The sequence below is a fragment of the Panthera leo genome, chromosome E2, assembly GCF_018350215.1.
Source record: "Panthera leo isolate Ple1 chromosome E2, P.leo_Ple1_pat1.1, whole genome shotgun sequence".
NCBI lineage: Eukaryota > Metazoa > Chordata > Mammalia > Carnivora > Felidae > Panthera > Panthera leo.
The window spans coordinates 48,729,344-48,748,723 of record NC_056693.1 but is presented as its reverse complement, the minus strand read 5'-3'; the positions used below and the strand labels follow the sequence as shown (position 1 = coordinate 48,748,723).

General features: G+C 54.1%; 2 protein-coding genes across 6 annotated transcripts in view; one reads left to right on the top strand and one right to left on the bottom strand.

The window, feature by feature from the left end:
• Positions 1-2,166: 2,166 nt before the first annotated feature.
• On the top strand, positions 2,167-15,629 carry LOC122207904 (pyruvate dehydrogenase phosphatase regulatory subunit, mitochondrial-like). Of its 4 annotated transcripts, none has more exons than XM_042918252.1 (6): positions 2,167-2,340; positions 3,851-4,109; positions 9,238-9,531; positions 10,691-10,824; positions 14,712-14,789; positions 15,226-15,629. In XM_042918252.1, the coding sequence occupies exons 3-6, from the start codon at positions 9,358-9,360 to the stop codon at positions 15,398-15,400; spliced, it is 561 nt and encodes a 186-aa protein (XP_042774186.1). In that variant the 5' UTR covers positions 2,167-2,340; positions 3,851-4,109; positions 9,238-9,357; the 3' UTR covers positions 15,401-15,629. The 4 variants fall into 4 exon arrangements, with proteins under 4 accessions (XP_042774186.1, XP_042774188.1, XP_042774189.1 ...); XM_042918254.1 differs by having other exon boundaries at positions 14,712-14,792; XM_042918255.1 differs by lacking the exon at positions 3,851-4,109.
• Positions 13,343-19,380, bottom strand: part of PDPR (pyruvate dehydrogenase phosphatase regulatory subunit) — a 37,846-nt gene continuing 31,808 nt past the window's right edge. For both annotated transcript variants that reach the window (XM_042918251.1, XM_042918250.1), the window contains one exon: positions 13,343-17,837. In XM_042918251.1, the coding sequence (XP_042774185.1) occupies positions 17,433-17,837 (405 nt within the window). In that variant the 3' untranslated portion in view covers positions 13,343-17,432. The remainder of the gene's footprint in view (positions 17,838-19,380) is intronic.

The window sequence follows — 19,380 nt, the reverse complement described above, 5'->3', positions numbered from 1 at the left end:
TGGGGGGTGGAGGGGAACCCTCAGACCGAGTGATTGACTTTCTCTTTGTCCTTCCTGTCTACACCTACCGTGGGACATCCTGGCGTAAGGCAGGAGAACCGAGAACCGAGAACCGGGCTTGGAGCAGAGAGGTGCTCCGAGCTCCAGTTCCTGGTGTGCAAAGGAAATCCTGGCATGGATCTCTTGAAACAGATGCTGAAACTATCCTCCCCACCCCTGGTAATTTCAGTCCTTGCGAGACAGAAAACCAAGAAGGCAGAATGTTTGCAACGGTGAATCCAAATACCACGAGTGAAAAGTCCTGTCAAGACGTGTAATTGTGCATGGGATGGTCTGCTCTGTGAAGTATCGTACAAGAAGTCACTCTGACGTTTCATGGAGTAGAAGCCCAGAAGACAAAACAGTCAGTCCTCCTGAAGAATAGGGCATTTGGTGGGTATGAGAGCCTCGAAAGTACAAGAATCAACGTCGACCATAAAGGAGCCGTGGGACTTAGCTTTTGAACGTGGAGATGTAAAATAGTGACGGTTGAGGGGCACCTGGGTGGCTCAGTCGGTTGAGCCTCTGACTCTTGACTTGGGCTCAGGTCATGATCTCAGCGTTGGTGGGTCCCAGTCCTGCATCCGGCTCTGCACTGGTGGTGCAGAGCCTGCTTGGGATCCTCTCTCTCTCTCCTTCTCTCTCTGCCCCTCTCCCCCGCTTGTTCTCTCTCCCTCTCTCAAAATAAATAAACATCAAAAAAATAGTGATGGTTGAGGTAAGCAGGGAGAAATGCGTACAGCGTGTTCACTACTTAACTGCACGTAAACAGAATGGAATTTACAACACCATCACTTCATTTCACCCACCATTTCGTACAGACAACTAGGTTTCTCCCCAATTCACAAGCCTGAAAGTGGCATAGGTGAAACTACTCATCAGGAAAACTTGTGAAGTTTTTCTCCCCAAACTGCCACATCTGGGCCGTCCTCAAGAATACAACCTCAGATGGGTTGGTCTATTTCCTCTCCCTTTTGGGCAGTCAGGGACACCAAGCTCTAAGCCATGAGCTAAAATACTGAAGAATTTCTCTGCACAGAAGCGCAGAATGTCTTAAACTTTTATGTGTCAGACTAGCAAGAGGCGGAGTTTCCATCCTCAGGCAGCCAGAACCCGGTGCAATGTAGCATGTGAGTTAACTGGCGAGTCAGTGGGTAGACAGTTATGCAGGTTGTGGGCCGGCCTGGTGCCACCGGGGTCCCTGAGCTTTCCTGCCCCCCCCCCCCCCCCCAAATGGCAGCAGCCCTCCGGTTCTTGTGCACTGCGGAATCCCATCATCAGAGGCCAGAAGGAAACAAGACTGGCTCGTGTGGCAAGACGGGCTTCAATCCCAAGACCGGGACGTGCAGAGTGTGGCCCACCGTGCAGTGGCGGCCGTGCCCTCAGAACGCTCCCCGTTCAAACAAATACTGACTGGACCATGCGCCGAGCGCTGCTGCAAGTGCTGCCGTGCCTGAGATTGAGGTTCTGTCGACAGGGTCCGGGACCTGCAACTGGTGGCAAAGGCAGTCAGCGAACACATACTTTAGATAGTGATGAGTTCCACGAGGGAAGGAAAACAGGGCCAAGCGATAGGAAGGGAGGACTGGACGGGAGGCTTCTCAGAAGATGGAGTGAATGACTCCGCTTCCTCGGGCCCAGGCCAGCCAGGAAGGTGCAGAGTGAGATCCCGCCCAGAGCTCAGGGTCGCTAAACCCGCCTCCGAGGTCGGGCCAGGCCCGCAGACCGGATTTCAGACGCTCTGCTAGAGCCTGGCCCAGGAAGAGCCGAGCGCCTTCCAGAGACAAGGGACTGTCGGTCCACGCCGCCCTTTTGCGCCAGGGACTGGAGTGGCTTTGAGCCGCGGACCCGCTCGGGGACAGAAGCGGCAGGGCGCCTGGAGGGCAGAGCGAAGCCCCGCGCTCCCGACACCCCGGCAAGGCCGGCGACCCACCGCAGCATCCCCGCTCCACTTGCACACTTCAGAAAGCAGCCGGGACCACTGGGGCGGGGGCCGAGCTCCCGGGGCGGGGCCTCGCGAGACCCAAACAAGCCCCACGTGGCAGGGGCGGGGCCGCCGCGGGGACGTCACGGCGCGCGCGTGCGCGTGTGCCGGCGCGCGCGGGCGTACCCTTGCCGGGGGCCGTAAAGCGCGGAAGGTCGCGGTCTCCCGCTTCCCCGGAACTTTTTACTCCCTCCGCCCCGCCCCCTTCCCATTCCCAGTGCCCCGTTTCTGGCGGCGGGACCCCCGGCAACTGTTGTGGCTGCTGTCGCGCTGCCGCCGGGGTGCTGCTGACGGCGGAGCCCGCGGCGGCCCGTGAGGTAAGGAGACGGCGGCGGGGCCGCTCTGGCCTCCCCTCCGCGCGGGTCTCGGCGCCCCCCTTTTCGCTTTGGTCTTCCTCGGGGTGGTCGCGGCCGCCCCTCGTTTCCTGTCGCTCCTGCCGGGTCGCTGGGGACTCCGGCGGCCCGGGGCGGGAATGGGTCTGCCTCGTCTCTCTCAGGCGGTCTGCGGCTGTGCGGCGTCCGGCCGAAGGGGTCCGGGGTCCGGGCCTTGGGGCCCCGTGCACGGCTGCCCCCGGGCCTGCGCTCCGGCTGCTCCAGGCGTCCGCGGCTCAGCCCGATGTCCAGAGCGGCCGGGGTGCCCTCGCTTCGGGCTCCCCGCCTCGGGCTTGCACAGCGCCTGGCGCGGGTTTGGCTGGTCTCGCCCGCCCTTCTCCCTCTGCAGGTGCAATCGTTTTCCCGCCTGGAGACGTGCGGTCCGCCTCTGCTTCGCTAACTTGTACGCCTGCTGCAGGGTGCGGCAAGCCGAGTTACCGGGAAAAGTGTAGGCCAGGGTGGTGAACTGTCTTCGTGATGTTTGGTCACTCGGGACCCCTGTGAAGGACATTCACATTAGATTCGGGAATCTCTGTAAGCGTGACCTCCGGGCACGCGGGGGGAGCGGGGGGAGGGTGGGAAGGGGAGGAGGGGTGCCGGTGCCGGGCCACCGGGCACACTTTTCCAGCGCTAGGGATATGTATTAATTTCTTAAACTTGCCTGATCACCTGGTGGCACGTTTTGACAGATACTCCCCCGGGACCAGCAGGATCAGACTCTCCAGAGAAAGAGCCTGGGATAGTGTTGGGGTTTTTGTCTGTCTGTTTGAAAGAAATGTCCCACGTGGCCCTTCTGCTGAGGCAAGAGTGGGAAGTGTGTCGGTGGAGCTCCACTCACTAGGCTTCCTTGTGGCCAGCGGCCCATTTGTACACACGCTGGGACCATACAGGGGAACAACCCAGAGGGACTTGGAGCTGTCCCTTGCTCTTCTTGTCGTAAGCAGGTGTGAGCATAACCAGTCCCAATATTGAGGTTGCCTTAGCGATTCTTCTTAGAGGGAGAGAATATTATAGGGCCATCTTAGTTTTTTGTTTTTTGTTTTTAAATATAACTTATTTTAAACCCGGCTACACCTTTTATTTCTTTGTCTTTGACATCTTCAGATTCTTCTCTACCGGCCTGGGTGGCTCAGTTGGCTGAGTGTCCCAGTCTTGGATTTGGCTCAAGTCACGATCCCAGGGTCGTGGGATGAGCCCCAGATCCGGCTTCATGCTCAGCGTGGAGCCTGCTTAAGATACTCTCTCTCCCTCTGCGGCCCCTCCCCGGCTCCTGCTGGCTCCCTTTCTCTCTCTAAAAAACAAAAAAACCCGAAAACAATTTTAAAAAATTACTCTATGTGATTTAGATATCCCCTGAAATCTTGGAGCCTAGCCTCAAGATCTCAGAGTCCTCACTGAATTTTTTCCCATCTCGTTTATTGTATATTCTCATTCCTCCGTTGATTATATTTCCTAGGTGCCTACCCTGAATGCCGGCAGAATCACGTTGAAGCGGTAACTGGTCTCAGCTCCCAGAGAGCTCCATTGTAAGAGGAGACTAAAAACTAGCACTTACTGAGTGCTTCTCGGGTGCCAGTTACCATGCTTTTCCTGTATTGTCTGACGTAGTCTTTGTGGCAACCCGGCCAGGCAGGTGTTCGTAGCTCACCTTGTGGATGAGGAGCCTGGAGCACAGAGGTGGAATGACTTGCTCAGAGCCACAGAGCTGATGAGAGGTGGGGGAGATTTTCAGACCCATACCTGTCTGCCCCCAAAGCCTGCATTTTCAGCGGGGTCGTTGTGCCGTTTCCCTGATTGGCAAACAGGCCGTGACAGTGTGGGAGGCTCTGTGCTGGAGAAGTGCAGGGTGTTGTGGGAGAACACAGAAGAGTCACCTGAGGCGGTATTGGGGGAGAGGGGGTCTGATAAGCTGCGAAACAGGGTGAGAGCTGAGGGGATTATCCATGTTTGGGGGGCAGGGGGGCAGGAACTATGCCGTGTGGTTCGAAGGAACGGTGTGCCCAGATCCTGGGGGTTTCAGAGAGACTCAATGCCTGTCCTGTTGGAGGAATTATGAGTATGTCCGTCTGGCTGGAGAGGAGAGAAAGAGACCGGAGGTCAGGAATGAGCCTGATGATGAAGGATCTTGCACACTTCCTGTTGAGGAGAATGCTTTTTTTCCTCAGGGCATCAGAAAGCCATTGCAGGGTTTTGAGTAGGGGTGTGAACAAGAGTTTCATTTGAGAAGCCTCCCTCCACGCCCCTCCTCGGAAGGATTGAGGGGGGGTGGGGAGAATGGTGTGCGGAAGCCCTGTCGGGAAGCTTCTGCCTTCATCTGAGCGGGGATGGCGGTCTGTACTCAGGTAACGGCAGTGAGGAGGGGGAGAAGTCGATGGTCTGAGGGAACTGTCGCCTGTGGAATTGTTAGTCCATGACGGTTGGCCGTATAGAGGAGGTGAGAGAGAGGGAGGAACCCAGGGTGACACCTGGGATTCTTGTGTATGGTGTCACTGCGGGACACAGAAGTGGAGCAGATTTGGAGATTGAGGCAGGTGGGTTTCCCTTCTGGATGTGCTCGGTGTGACCCACGGGAACCCAAGTGGACATGGCCATTGTTCAGCTCGAGGTGCGGATGTAAAGCTCGGGGCTGTTGTGGGCTTAGGCGTCAGTCTTGGTACGCGTGAAATGACCCTGGAGGGTGGCAAACTGAGAGGAGAAGCTGGTCCCAGACACCCCGAGGGACAGCAACACAGAAGGATGGGCAGGGGAGAGAAGGCGGTGTAGATGTGACCGGGGTAGTCGGTGTCAAAACAGGGACAGAGTGCGTGAGTAGCGGGAGCGATCGGCGGTGTTCAGTGCTGTGGAGAGGGTGAGTGAGATGGGCCCAGTGTCCCTGGAAGGTGGCAACAGTGGCGTTCTTGGTGAGAGCAGCATTCCGGCATGCGGGACAGGAGCTTAACCGCTTGGGTTCAGGACGGTGGAAAGGGGGGAAAGTGACAGATACCATAGGAAGCCCTTCTTGTCAAGTGAAAAAGACAGGTTGTGACGTCATAGTAAATTTTGGTGTAACCCGCCGGCAGACTGTGCAGTCACTGAGGTGTAACAAAAAGGACTTTAAGACAGGTGGTGGCACACGGGTGGATGTCAGGGGAGCACGTGCTGCAAGATAAATAAGTCTGGGGAAATTTCATCAGCCCTGGAATTGAGTATTTTGCATGATGGGAGATTTTAATTTCCTTCTGCGTTTGTGTTGTTTACAAAGACCACAATTTTTATAATTCAGAATTTGTAAAATTAAAAATCAGCATTGGAAGACTGTTATGGAGCCTTTCTTGTATTTCTTAAGTCAGTTGGGAGGGACTTGAGCATATTAAAATGCTGAGGATTGGAGGGGACACTGAAGGTACGTGGAAGGGGACAGTTGATGGAGCGGAGTCAAGGGAAGGAAGGAGAGAGAGGGATCCAGGGCACGTGGGGAGGGATCAACTTTTGACCCTACGAGGTTGAAGGAAGAGGTGGTCGTAGATGCAGGTGGAGTTTCAGGGGTTGAGGAGACAGGTTTTGCGTTTGGAAGGAAGGAAGGAGGTGGGGTCCCAGGTTGGGAGAGGAGCAGTGTTGTGGGTTCAGCACCTGAATGTCGACAGACATCTGCCTGTGGCTGAACGCGCAGTGGCCCGGGGCTCGCTACGGGGTGCCTGCTAGTGTGAGCCATGAGGGAACAGGGTCTTTTCAAGCATGACCAAGTGGTAATGGTTCTGAAGGGAGAAGGGTGCCCGCCTCCCCCCCTCCTGATGGCAAGGTCAGTGGGACGGGCTGGCCACGTGGCAGTGGCGTTTCCCTCAGTAGAGCTGTGTCTCTGTTGAAGCAGAGGTGGAGAGAAGCTAGGTGAAGGGCTGCGTGTTCCAGTCTGGAAAGGATGTTCTGGAGGACACGGTGGAGAGGTTTGGAGGGGAGGACAGCAGAGAGAGAGAGAGAGAGAGAGAGAGAGAGAGAAATTGGTCATATGGAGATGAGATTGTGGGAAGTCTGGCTGTGGAGAAGCTTCTGTCTTGAGACGGTTTGGCGGGGACCAAGGAGGTGAGGCCTGGAGATCACCACAAGGTGGCCAAAGTAATCAGCCCTGCTTGGATGGGATTTCCTTGGGACGCAGTGGAGGCCTGCTCGGTCTCAGTTCTGAGATCCTGTCTGATGGATGGGCACCCACACCTTAGCCTTGGACGACCTGGGCCGTCGGGGGCCCTCCGTGGGTCCCGGGCTGGTAGCGGCGTGCTGGTGGGCGCACGGGCTGCCAGGGCTCTCCTCTGAAGTGTCGCCGTCTCCCCACACTCGGAGACCGTGCCTTCGCCCACAGGGCTGTCTGCAGTTTCTTAAAAATTGAACAGTCCTCTTATGCCCTTAGAGTAATTCTCCCTGGTGGCCTGAACCTGTCCGCTCCCTAATCTACCTCATGGTGTTAGTCATCTCCGAGGGACATGCGCTTGGTCGCAGCCTGTGACTCCCGTGGTTCGTCATAAGCCCGCCATGACCGGTCCTCCCCTGCTTTCAGGAAGGGGCCGTGGGACCTGGCGTCTCCAGTCCGTGGCCTGTGCAGACGCGGGGCACGCCGTCCCTCACTGCGGCTTTGGGTTCGTCTTCTCTTCTCTCCTCCCCTCCCCTCCCCTCCCCTCCCCTCCCCTCCCCTCCCCTCCCCTCCCCTCCCCTCCCCTCCCCTCCCCTCCCCTCCCCTCCCCTCCCCTCCCCTCCCCTCCCCTCCCCTCCCCTCCCCTCCCCTCCCCTCCCCTCCCCTCCCCTCCCCTCCCCTCCCCTCCCCTCCCCTCCCCTCCCCTCCCCTCCCCTCCCCTCCCCTCCCCTCCCCTCCCCTCCCCTCCCCTCCCCTCCCCTCCCCTCCCCTCCCCTCCCCTCCCCTCCCCTCCCCTCCCCTCCCCTCCCCTCCCCTCCCCTCCCCTCCCCTCCCCTCCCCTCCCCTCCCCTCCCCTCCCCTCCCCTCCCCTCCCCTCCCCTCCCCTCCCCTCCCCTCCCCTCCCCTCCCCTCCCCTCCCCTCCCCTCCCCTCCCCTCCCCTCCCCTCCCCTCCCCTCCCCTCCCCTCCCCTCCCCTCCCTCCCCCTCCCCTCCCCTCCCCTCCCCTCCCCTCCCCTCCCCTCCCCTCCCCTCCCCTCCCCTCCCCTCCCCTCCCCTCCCCTCCCCTCCCCTCCCCTCCCCTCCCCTCCCCTCCCCTCCCCTCCCCTCCCCTCCCCTCCCCTCCCCTCCCCTCCCCTCCCCTCCCCTCCCCTCCCCTCCCCTCCCCTCCCCTCCCCTCCCCTCCCCTCCCCTCCCCTCCCCTCCCCTCCCCTCCCCTCCCCTCCCCTCCCCTCCCCTCCCCTCCCCTCCCCTCCCCTCCCCTCCCCTCCCCTCCTCCTCCCCTCCCCTCCCCTCCCCTCCCCTCCCCTCCCCTCCCCTCCCCTCCCCTCCCCTCCCCTCCCCTCCCCTCCCCTCCCCTCCCCTCCCCTCCCCTCCCCTCCCCTCCCCTCCCCTCCCCTCCCCTCCCCTCTCCTCCTCTCCTCTCCCTTCCTTTCCAGGACCTCATTCTTTGTCACCGCCTCTCCTTCCTCCCCCACCTCTTTCCCTCTTCCTGGCCCTTCTCGCCAGCCCTGAAACAGTCTCCGTGGCTCCCACCTTTACAGACAAATAGCCTTGCTCCACCCCCATTCTCTCCTCCTGTCTGGGGTTTCTGCTCCCTCCGGGCAGCACGTGAAGAAGCTGTGCACACTCCCTCATCTCCTTGCTCTTGAGCTTGCTCTAGTCCGTGCTTCATCCCTGGCACTCCCCTGGGAATGTCCTCTTTGAGGACACCAAGGACCTCTGTGTCGTCAAGTCCCAGCAGGCACATGGCCGTCTTGCTCCATCCCTGGCCACCCTCTGTAGTGAACCATCTCCTCTCTCGGCTTCTGTGACACCTCTGCCCGGTTCCCTTTCCGCCGCTCAGCCGTTTGGACGCTCTGTGAGTCTGCCCCAGCGCGCAGTCCCCCGTCCAGTACTTTCTTTCTCTTGCCAAGCTGTGCCTGCTGGGGAGCCTCAGAGTTGTTCCTCAGACTGCCGGGTCTCCGGATACCCCATGTCCTCCCCAGGCTTCAGGCCTGGTTATCTAGCTGCTCGGCACTTCCACGTGGATGCCTGCTAGGTGTCTCGCCCTTGACACCTCGGTATGCGCGCACGTGCCCTCACCGCCTCCCTCTCCCTCTCCTTCCCGCCTCCCTCCGCATCCCTAGTCCTTCACACCTTAGGAAGTGGCACCCGTCGCTTAACCTGGAAAGTTTGCCATCGTCCGTCTTTCTCCCGCTCCCCATCTTAACATCCGGTTTGTTGGCAAGTTAAGTACTGTCATTTCACCATCCACAACGATCCAGTCATGGCTCTGACTCCACCGCCACCATCCTTGTGTGAGCCTCCGTGCCCTCCCTCTTGGACTCCTGCGGTAGCTTCCTAGCCCTGCCTTTCCTCCAGTCCAGTCCCCACTGTGGAGCCAGGCTGATCTTAGGAAAAGCGTATCGGATCATTTCATTCCCTGCTTTAGTATTTTCCTTTGCACTTGGAGTAAAATCCCAGCTCCTCGTGAGGCATCCAAGCGCTTGTGTCATTGCTTTCTGCCTGCCTCTCCGGCCTCGTCTCTGGTCGACTGTGCCTTGCCGTCGAGCTGTGGGCACACTGGCCTCCCTTCTGTGCTCGGACTCCTTAAGGTGTGCCTCCCCTCAGGGCCTTTGCGTGTGCTTGTGCCTCTGTCTGGATGAGGCGTGATGACTATCATTCTCTGTTGCCTCCTTTTCTTTTGTCACTAATCCGGCGCACTGAGTACAGTGGAATGAAATCTGTTTGCTTTCTCTGTCTAGTTTGAATTGGGGAGAATCTCCTCTTTGGCCCAGTGGGAGCACATCTCCGAGCTGCTGACTGACAGACGTGATGTTTTCCCGGTTGCTGTCGGTGGCCCGGAGACAAAGGACCGGCCGAGGATGGCAGAACTGGTCGTCGGGGAGAAGCGGTGCGCCAGCTGCCGAGGCGCATTCTGTCGCCCTGCCTGCCCAGGCACAGGTGGTCATCTGTGGCGGTGGAATCATGGGCACATCCGTGGCCTATCACCTCTCCAAGATGGGCTGGAAGGATATTGTCCTTTTGGAGCAGGGCAGGTAAGGACCAGACGGGACCCGGCTTGGGGCCATGTTGCACCAACTGCGTGGGCTTCCCTCACCCCCTCTGCTCCCGGTAACCTGTCCCGGCAGTGGCTGACCTGTCGCTAAGTAGCATGAGAACAGTCACGGAAAGGCGAAATCTCCTGTCCGTGGTTTCACGATGTGCAATACCCGTGTTTTTGGGCTCTGAGACAGGTGGCAGATGCCGCGAAGCCGAGTATCCGAAGAGGGTGCGTTTTATTTCAGGGTCCGGGCACATCTTACCATCTTGTTCTCTGGGTAGGGGCGGTCAAATGGCAACGTAGACCCCGTGACTCTGGAGCTCCCTCTATGGGCTGAAATGAAATTGGCTGCATCCTGTCTTATTTCTGTTCCTTTTTTTCCCCCCCCACTGAATTAACTTATTTTAGAGCCGTGCTAGATTTACAGAACAAATGCAAAGGTTGTACCGAGTTCCCGTGTGCCTCACGCCTGTGTGCACCTGGGACTGACATCTTAGGTTGGGGTTACCGTTAAATATGATGAATCAGTATGGATACCTTATTACTGACTAAGGTTCACACTTGGTACAAGTTGTCTCACTTTCCCTTAAAGTCCTTTTTTGTTCTATTGCCTACCAGAAATTGAATGACATTTAACAAGTCTGTTGTAAATCTCTCCGAATAGGCAATGCATTTACACGATTCAGAATTAAAAACTGTAAAAGAGTGTGCAGGGAAAGTCTGCTTCTCATCCCTGACTTCTAGCTGAAGTTTCCCTCGCTGGAGGCAAATTAAGTTCCTGGTGTGTCGTTCCAGACACCCCCCGTGTATATAAGCAAACGTGTTGGTCAGTGTGTACACGTGTACGTGGGTCTTCACTTGCTATTTTTTTCTCTTTTTTTGTACAAGTTAGTAGCATATTAAGTAGTGCTCCTCCCGTGCTGTTTTCATTAGGATTCCCATATTGTTGCAGAAGAGCATTCTCGTGCCTTTTTTATGGCTGCGCGGCGTCCCGTCGTGTAGGTGAACGCCAACATTTGAAATCCCTCTCCTGTCGGGATATTTAGGTTTCCATCTTTTGATATCACAGTCGGTGCTAGTAACGAGGGTCTTTGAACTAGTTGCATTCACAGATATGCGAGCCTACCTAATAGCATTTTGGATCCATCCCGCAGGCTGGCCGCTGGCTCTACGAGGTTCTGTGCCGGCATCCTGAGCACCGCCAGGCACTTGACCATCGAGCAGAAGATGGCAGACTATTCCAACAAACTCTACCAGCAGTTAGAGCAAGAAACAGGGATCCAAACAGGTAAGCAGGTACTCGGCCATTTACTGGTCTGCCTGTGCCCCGGACTCGTTTAGTCAGTACCGTATGCGGTCCGACGCCACGCCTGCCTGGGGATTTTAGTTGAGGCTTGAGTTTCAGTCCGAGCTCTGCACTCGTCCTGGTCTCACCTCGGGCAAGTGTGTGAGCGTGTTGAGCTGTCTCCCGTTTCCTTATCTATCGAGGGGATTCGGTCATTATCTCGGATCCTATCCAGATGCCAGAATTCCTATGATGTGAAAGTTTTCCTGTGCCATTTCCTAGTTCGCTCTCTGAAGTATGTATTAGGTGGCCACATCTGGCTCCTGAATGAGGAAGAGAAGGAAGTGCTTAAGTTTTGGTGCTTGACAGTGAAATCGTAGTCTGGGCCACTGAATTTCACCAGCTGCGCTTAAGGATATTTGTGACTGTAAAGCTTAAGCGTACGTTACCCCTTGTGTGCGTCACCAAGGGAAAAGAACCCGGGGAATCGTGAGCCGAATACGACTGGAGCAGGTAGAACGGGGAGAGCAAGCTATGGGGCGGTCCCAAATGATAACAAGTAGGAAGCAGGTCTGTCAGCTTGTTGCGAGGTGACGGACTAGCCAGAAGCCCAGGGTTGGGCCTGTGTCGTAGCTGGTGAAACCGTTTGGCGGCCGCGGGAACTGTCCTAAGCGAGTAGCTGGGCCTAGTCGCTCGTGTAGCTCAGGGCTGCTCTTCAGAACACCTGCGTGATTCACATCACAGAGAAGTCAAGACTCCCCCTGACAAGGACGGTGGCTCGATCTGTGTGCCAGCTGAGGTGGCTCTGCCATGTGGTCACGGGGTACGCACGGCCTGTGGCTCACTTTGCCGGCCAAGTGGGAATTATGTGGCATATGACACAGTTTCCACTGGGGAAGGTGAGATTATAATCATTAGAGATTCTGACGACAGACTACGGTTTTCTAGCTTTCCCTTTCATATAATTCGTACTCTGGTGCAGTGTGACCTTGTTTGTCAATTCTGGGTTAAGATGAGCGTCCTGTAACAGGATCGGGTAGATGTGGCAGTGGAGAAGGGGAGATGCCAGGAGAGGAGCTACAGGCAGGCAGGAAGAGGCTGTACATGCTTGGGCACGTGAGCAGGGTTCCCCGGCCGGCCCTGCGCTGGCCCAGTGCTGAGAGCGGGCGCCTCAGCCGCCTCACCCTGGTCCCTGCCCGGTAGATGAGCCCGACTCCCGTGGTGTCCTCGCTCTCGGCCAGGCTTGCTTTTGAGAGGCGAGGACTCGCGAGCGAAGACGGTAAATGTGCTTGGTGCCTGCCGCTGCACCGTCTCGGGCTTCTGTTAGGGAAGATGCGGGATACGCGCGGGACGGGCGGGAAGAGTCCCTCTGGGTTGGATTTAACTTGATGGCAACCGGTACTTGAATCGGGTATCTACCAGGGATTGAGTCAGCAGAGGGTCCGTGTAATGGGCCCAGCGCCAGAACCGCTGACTTCCGGTCCACCGGTTCAGTTCCTCGTGCTTTGCCGGGCCTCGTGTTTATGGCTCAGAGCCCCTGCTGAGTTCCCTCCTGCGTCGGATGCCAGAACTGGAGACTCTGGAGATCGTGAAGTTGGTCAACTGCCCCGAGACCTTCACCCCAGACATGAGGTGCATCTTGGGTGAGTCTCCTGCAGTGCAGGGCTACTACGTCCTAGTGGGAGTGAACTCTGCTGGCCTGTCGTTTGCAGGAGGGGCTTGAAGGTAAGTGTTTTTGCTTAGATTCTGCTTGCTGGGCTCTGCTCTGCTTCCTAGAGTTGCTTGTTACTAATATGGTGTGGAGTGTGTGTATAATCTGGGGTATTGATAGTAAGGAGGAGATACACCTCATTTGAGAGTTGTCCCCTTCAAGGAATCATTGTGGGATATTCTAGCAATGTCACTGTGCACAGGGTTTCAGGAACCCTTATATCAGAATTGCCACAGAGCCTGTGGGATGTACTTTTGTATTTAATGTTGATCATTCGATGATCTGGAAATTTAACAAGTGGTTTTGGAAGACAGATTCATGCGATTATTATAGACATGTTTGCCTATCTCAGTTCACAGACTGTGGCTGCTTAACAATAGGTCAGTAAACAAAGACCAGTGACTACATTTTTAGATTATAGGGAAAGATCACTGGGTGCTCCTCTCCATTTTCTTCTCTTCCTACTGTGTGTGCAAGAATATATAGAGAGCCCATTTTTCCACACCAGCGTGGGCTTTCACATGGATGGGGGATATGTCAAGTGCCAGGTTCCTTACTGTGCAGTCAACCGTAAGGCAGGATGGGCGGTCAGATCCAGTGACTGAGACCGTAACTTCAGATAATTGGGGACTTTCTCTACACCTGCCAGCCCGACACAAAGGGTAACATAATGCTTGTGTCTTACCTTGGTTTCCACATTTTTTTTTTTTTTTTTTACGCTTTGGTATAAATGGTTTTATGGGGAGTGCTTACCCCTTGTGATGGCAAATACATCAAGTTACTAGAGATGAAGAACATTTCACAAGTTGCTATGACCAGAGTAATTAAAATGTCTGTTTATTCATTTACAAACTTAATAACATGAAGAGAACATCTTAATTGGAATCTGGCTTGAAAGAAATACAGGGCATGATGTTAATACCGCATTCATAGAGGCAGAAGTGCTCAGTCACCCTGGGTACCTAAAGTGACCAGGGCTCCTGAGAAAGATCCCATGCCCTAAAGTGCCTCACATGTCCTCGGCAGCACCTGTCACTACACACTAAGGGACTGAGCAAACTGCATATTTACAAATGTAAAGGAGGAGTTACAGCACTGTACAATAATTACAATGGCATTTTCCTGTATCCTAAGAGTAGACCGGAGAGTGAAGTGTTAACTGTGCTGCTAGAAACCCCTTGATTGAAACAAGCTGCGGAAACTTTCTATCCCTGTTTGATATGGGGAAGGGAAGCTATGGGGGGTGGCCGGGGAAACCCTCAGACTGAGCGAAGTTTCTTTTCATCCTTCCTGTCTACACCTACCATGGGACATTCTGGTGTAAGGCACGAGAACCGGGCTTGGAGAAAGGTGCTCCAAGCTCCAGTTCCGGGTGTGCAAAGGAAATCCTGGCATAGATCTTTTGAAACAGATACTAAAAATACCTTCCCCACCCCTTGTAATTTCTGTCCTTTAGAGACAGAAAACCAAGAAGGCAGAAGGTTGGCGAAGGATAAAAATAGGTACATCTAAATATGAGGAAGAAAGCCCATGAAGAAATGTATAATTCTCCAAGGGATGCAGATTCTCTGCTCAGAAGTCAAGAATCATATTATACAATGACTAAACTCTGGTGCTTAATGGACAAAGAGAAGGCAAAGACATACAAAAATAGTTCTCTTGAAAAATAGTGCATCTGTAGTGATGAGGGAGTGTGAACCCAGGTCCTGTACGGATGATGGAGGAGCCTTACAACTCAGCACCTTAGCATGGAGGCCAGGGTGGGGGTCGCGGGGAGAGGCACAGCCAGGAGACCCAGAGCTTGCTCCCAGACTCTGTCACCTACCCTATCATCCCCTCTGACATTTCTTGACTCGTGCAAATTTTCCCTTTTTCATGCTGATGAAAAGCTGCTCCTGGCAAGTTTGGGAGGGATGTGGGTTAAGGGTGGTGTGCAGAAAGGAAATGAAAACCATGGAAAGTTCTTCAGTACTAAGCACTGGTGACCAAACCCCTACCTCAGATACTAAAGGGGACCCTTGCTGATTATACTGACCATGCAGCTGCAAAGATGCAAAACACCGAACCTGGTCACTAACCCTTGAAAGCAAAGCCAGTGCAGTTGTACCAGGACACAGCGTTCTGGGGTCAGAACCACCAGGACTACAGCTTATGGAAGATTCCCTTTTATCTCCCTTAGGTTGTCAGAGGATGGTGAAGACTCAGATGCCAGCACATGCGTTCATCAGGCAGAGGATAAGAAGAGCCCGAAATCAAGGTGGTGGGTTCTCCCTTCAGTGAAGCAAAACCGCTTTTAGAAAACTGTCATTCCTGCCACTTCCATGGTGGGGGGGCGGGGTTAACATTTCCAATGCATTCAGAGGCAGGGTAAGGGAGAAAGGTGGAGCTACTTTCCACTTTTAGAAGGGAAAGAGGTAAAACTGTTGGTGTGTTTAAGAAGGTAGAATCCAGGGACAGCATGTCTCCTGGTGAGAGTCCAAGTAGCTGGACTCTCCTCCTGCAGAAACGGGATAACTGAGGTTACTCACTGAGCTTAACGGTCTCTGGGCCCCTGTTCTGAACAGCATCTCTTGTATTTGGGGGTACAGGGCCCCCCAGCCGGGCACAGGCCATCAGGTAGGCTATCCAAGCAGGTAGATCTCGTCCCTTTTTGCTCTGTGTTCGTCTGAGGCTGGCACGCTTTCTGTTTCCAGATACAACAAGATTGTCCAGTTGAATATGTGGACAAGACAGAAGAACACAGAGCCCCTCCCTCAAGAGACCACAAGAAGTGATGAAGGATCATTTCACAGAGAAAAAAGTACCAGCCATCTGAGACCCAAGTCCCGCCACGCATTCACAAAGCATCCAGATCCTTTGAATCTCTAGGGACAGAGGAGCAGACACACAAGGCAAACCCATGATGGGAACGACAGACTGCAGGATGTTCTGTCAGGTATGCTGAAGTCAGGAACGAGTCACCCACTTCAGGGTTAGGACCAAAGAGAGACAAGTGCCAGATTCACATTGTTAACCAAGAAAGATTTCCAGGGTGAATTTTAAAGTGCCAAAAGCTGAGTGTGTGTGTCAGGGCACTCAATAAATACACCTTGCCCGAGTCTTAAAAGTGTGCCCCTATTTATGGACAAGATGTAATTTACACATAAATCTAGAACTGCTTTTAAATTCTTCAAAGGCGAGAGTGGTACAGGGCAGGGGATACCTTTAGCTCTACAGTGCCTGTTTCCAGCTTTCTTGGTCAGTTGGGCCCCTGCTGCTAACACCTGTGTTGAGCAGGTGCCTGATTCCTGCTCTCCCCCATGTGTCACAGCTGCTGCGCCCTGTCCTACGAGGTGACACCTCTCCCCCAACTTCCCCCCACCTCCTTGCGGCAGCATCTCTCAGCCCATCACTTAGCGAGGCCCTAACAGTTGTAACCACATACTCCCTTAATAAATCAACGAAGACCTCTTTTAAAAAGTGGACACTACAATCAGTAATCAAGTAGGAACTGTCTGGCTAGGCAGAGGACAAGAAGTTTCTATAGGGAATCTATCAGATGAAGGGGATAAACCGAGACCCCAAAGAAACGCCAGAGCAGGCAGACACACGTGAGAGTCCTAAGCTGCTCACAGAGAACAAAAGGCCCTTCTATAATGGACTGACAGACTCGTCAGAGCTGACGCTTCCAAGATATCAAGACAACAGTTCATTCAAATCTGTGACAGCACTTTGCATATAAACTGCCCCCATTGGACTTTAAGTGCAAAGGGTGGACAAGTTTCTGACAGCCCAGCCTCACCTTTAGCAGACAGACACTGCGTAAGAGAGTGGAGAGCCCGGTCATTTTCTATTCCAGAGCTACAGAGAGATGGCTGGATGAAGAGCAGACTCTCACAGGACCCTCCCCAGACTCCTGAGGGTCATCTCTGTGCAGATCTGTCTGTTCTGTGCCCGAGGAAGCAAAACTTGAGAGTCCAGTAGCTCTTGAACTCTGCACGGCCAGCATGGTTTAGTTCCTCCCCAGGACCACACACCCTCCCTGTTCCAAAGGGACAGCAGTGTTTGCCGAGTGGGCCTGCTGCAGAAGGGGCAGGTAAGGAGAGGGGACAAAGATGCACCTGGAGAAGAGGAAGGTCAAGATGGGAAGAGTGAGCAGCTGAAAGCAGCAGCACTGTTCGGACAGCAGAAAACCACCTCTGTGCGGTACATTTTCCAAGAAGATCAATACAAAAGGCAACATGGTCTTTCCCTTTCAAACACTGGCTTGTTTACTCAGGCCCCCAGACCCTCTTCTAGAGATCAGCAAGACGTGAAGGAAATGTTAGGAGGGTGGCCCTGATCCACAAGTCTAGTAACTGGGTCAGTAGGGAGGCTGGGATGTCCCAGGCTGGCTGTTTGCTACAGACCAAAGAACATGCACGTGGTGCCGCTCGTGAATGAGGTAGATGGTCATCCTCTTGTAGAGGGATCGGTGCCAACCCCCAGCACGGGCTCTCGCAAGGGGCTGCCTCGGATCCACAGCAACCCGCCAAGGTGAGCAGGTTATTCCGAGAAAAGTCAGCCTCACAGAGCTGGACTCTTGCCCTGCAGCCTGCATACCACCAGCTTCCCCTGCTTCTAGACACAGCCAGAGAAATCAGACCCCTGGCTCCCCACTTCCACGAGTGCAGTCTTTACCTGTCCTGCCTGTCACACATGCTTTGTGTCACCATGAGGATCTGAGAGGGGTGGAGTGGGGGGCTGGAAGAACAGCCCAGAGGGAGTATTAGATGGTTAACTGCACTGCAAAAGGGAGGAGGGAAGGTGGAAGGAGAAGAGAGGTTGCAAAGCAAAAGGTTTAAAGCAGGTGAAGCTTAAAATCCTATCCGGGAGGTAAAAGATGGGAAGCAGAGGGTTGGGACCGGAGGGGAGCCCGGCATTACTTTCCATGCAAGTCACTTAGCTCCACATCATCCTTTCGGCGCCTGTGGGTAAAGAGGGAGGTGACAGGGTAGAGCTTGGCCTTGGCCTGGAACCGGTGTCCAGCGATGTCAATCTCATACTCTCCCCGGTTGATGAAATCTGCCGTCACAACCTGTTCTTCCCCAGTGTCTTCGGAAAAATTGTGCACGAAGCCCAGGCAAATGTGGCGCTCCAGGGTGTAGCTGTAGGCGCTGCTGGTGGTCTTGCCTGCGTACTGCCCGTTGCGGTAAATGGGTTCTCCCCACCAGGGCCAGAGGTCCAGGTCGGTGTCGTGATCGTCCAGAATGAACATAGTGAGGCGTTTGTACACCCCGTTCTGTTTCTGCTGCAGCAGGGCCTCCCGGCCAATGAAATCCATCCCCTAGGAGAGAACGGCAATGCTGAGAGCAGGCTGATGTGCTGATGCTGGGCGCAGAACGGGCGGTGGGTAGGGTCCCCTGATGTCCCTGCCATGGGGGCAGCGCCCCCACTCCCCAGATTTGGGGAAAATGTAGGTTTTCCACCTTGTGAAAAAACTGCATTCACAATATAGAAGACCTACTCAGAAAATTTCTGTAACACAGGTGTACGTTTTTCTCTTTTGTAAACATAGATTTCAACCACAAGACCACACAGAAAAAAAATACTTAGGAAGAAAAATTCAAAAATACTTGCTAAAATTGTTTTCAAAAAACCATGTTTTTAGATAATCTCAAGAGAAAACCCACACATGTATGTATTTGAATGTGCGAGAAACATGAGCAGGGTAAAAAAAAAACTCAAGTGATTATGTACAGATAAAATAGGTGATTTGGGGGGCACCTGGGTATCTCGGTTAAGTGTCCAGCTTCGGCCCAGGTCATGATCTCCTGGCTTGTTAAGTTCGAGCCCTGTGTCAGGCTTGCTGCCCTCATCTCAGAGCCTGGATTCAGATTCTGTCTCCCTCTCTGTCCCTCCCCCAGTCACACTCTTTCTCTTAAAAATAACCATTAAAAAAAAACTTATAGGGGCGCCTGGGTGGCTCAGTCGGTTAAGCGTCCGACTTCGGCTCAGGTCATGATCTCATGGTCTGTGAGTTCGAGCCCTGCGTCGGGCTCTGTGCTGACAGCTCAGAGCCTGGAGCCTGTTTCAGATTCTGTGTCCCCCTCTCTCTCTGCCCCTCCCCTGTTCACGCTCTGTCTCTGTCTCAAAAATAAATAAACGTTAAAAAAAAAAAATTTTAAAAAAACCCATAAAATAGATGATTTTTAATTTTCTTCATATTTTTCCCTATTTTCCAAAATTTAGTATTCATTACTTTTATACCTGAGAGAAAAAGTGATCCGTAATTGCTCACAAAGACGACTAGAAATCTCCTGTACTGATAGGGGTATCTTGTACTGCTAAGGTATTTTGTTAGGTTTAACCTAAAAAAACAAGGTGTGGGGCGCCTGGGTGGCTCAGTTGGTTAAGAGTCTGACTTTAGGTCAGGTCATGATCTCCTGGCTCGTGAGTTCGAGCACCACGTTGGTCTCTGTGGTGACAGCTCAGAGCCTGGAGCCTGCTTGAAATCCGCTCATGCTTTCTCTCTCTCTCTCAAAAATAAACATCCAAAGCAAAACAAAAAAGTGCAATAACACAGCAGGCATGTGGTGCCCAGCCATCCAGGTTCAAGTGGGGAAAGTGTTCGCTTGTGTGTTTGCATACCCAGAGTTCTCGAAGCAGAGACAAGCTGCTGCAGCTGGGAGTGCAGTTTGCTGGGCTTCAGAGGTGGGAAAGAGACTTGTCACTAACATCCTCTTGACCTAGGACTTTGTAAAAAATGATGTTCCTATTTACTCTGGGGGAGAAAAGTCTGTCGAATAGAAGACTGATTTTTACAAATACCTGTGGCACGTTCTTGGAAAAACTTCCCTGCAAGTGCCAATCTAAAAGGGAGCCGAGTG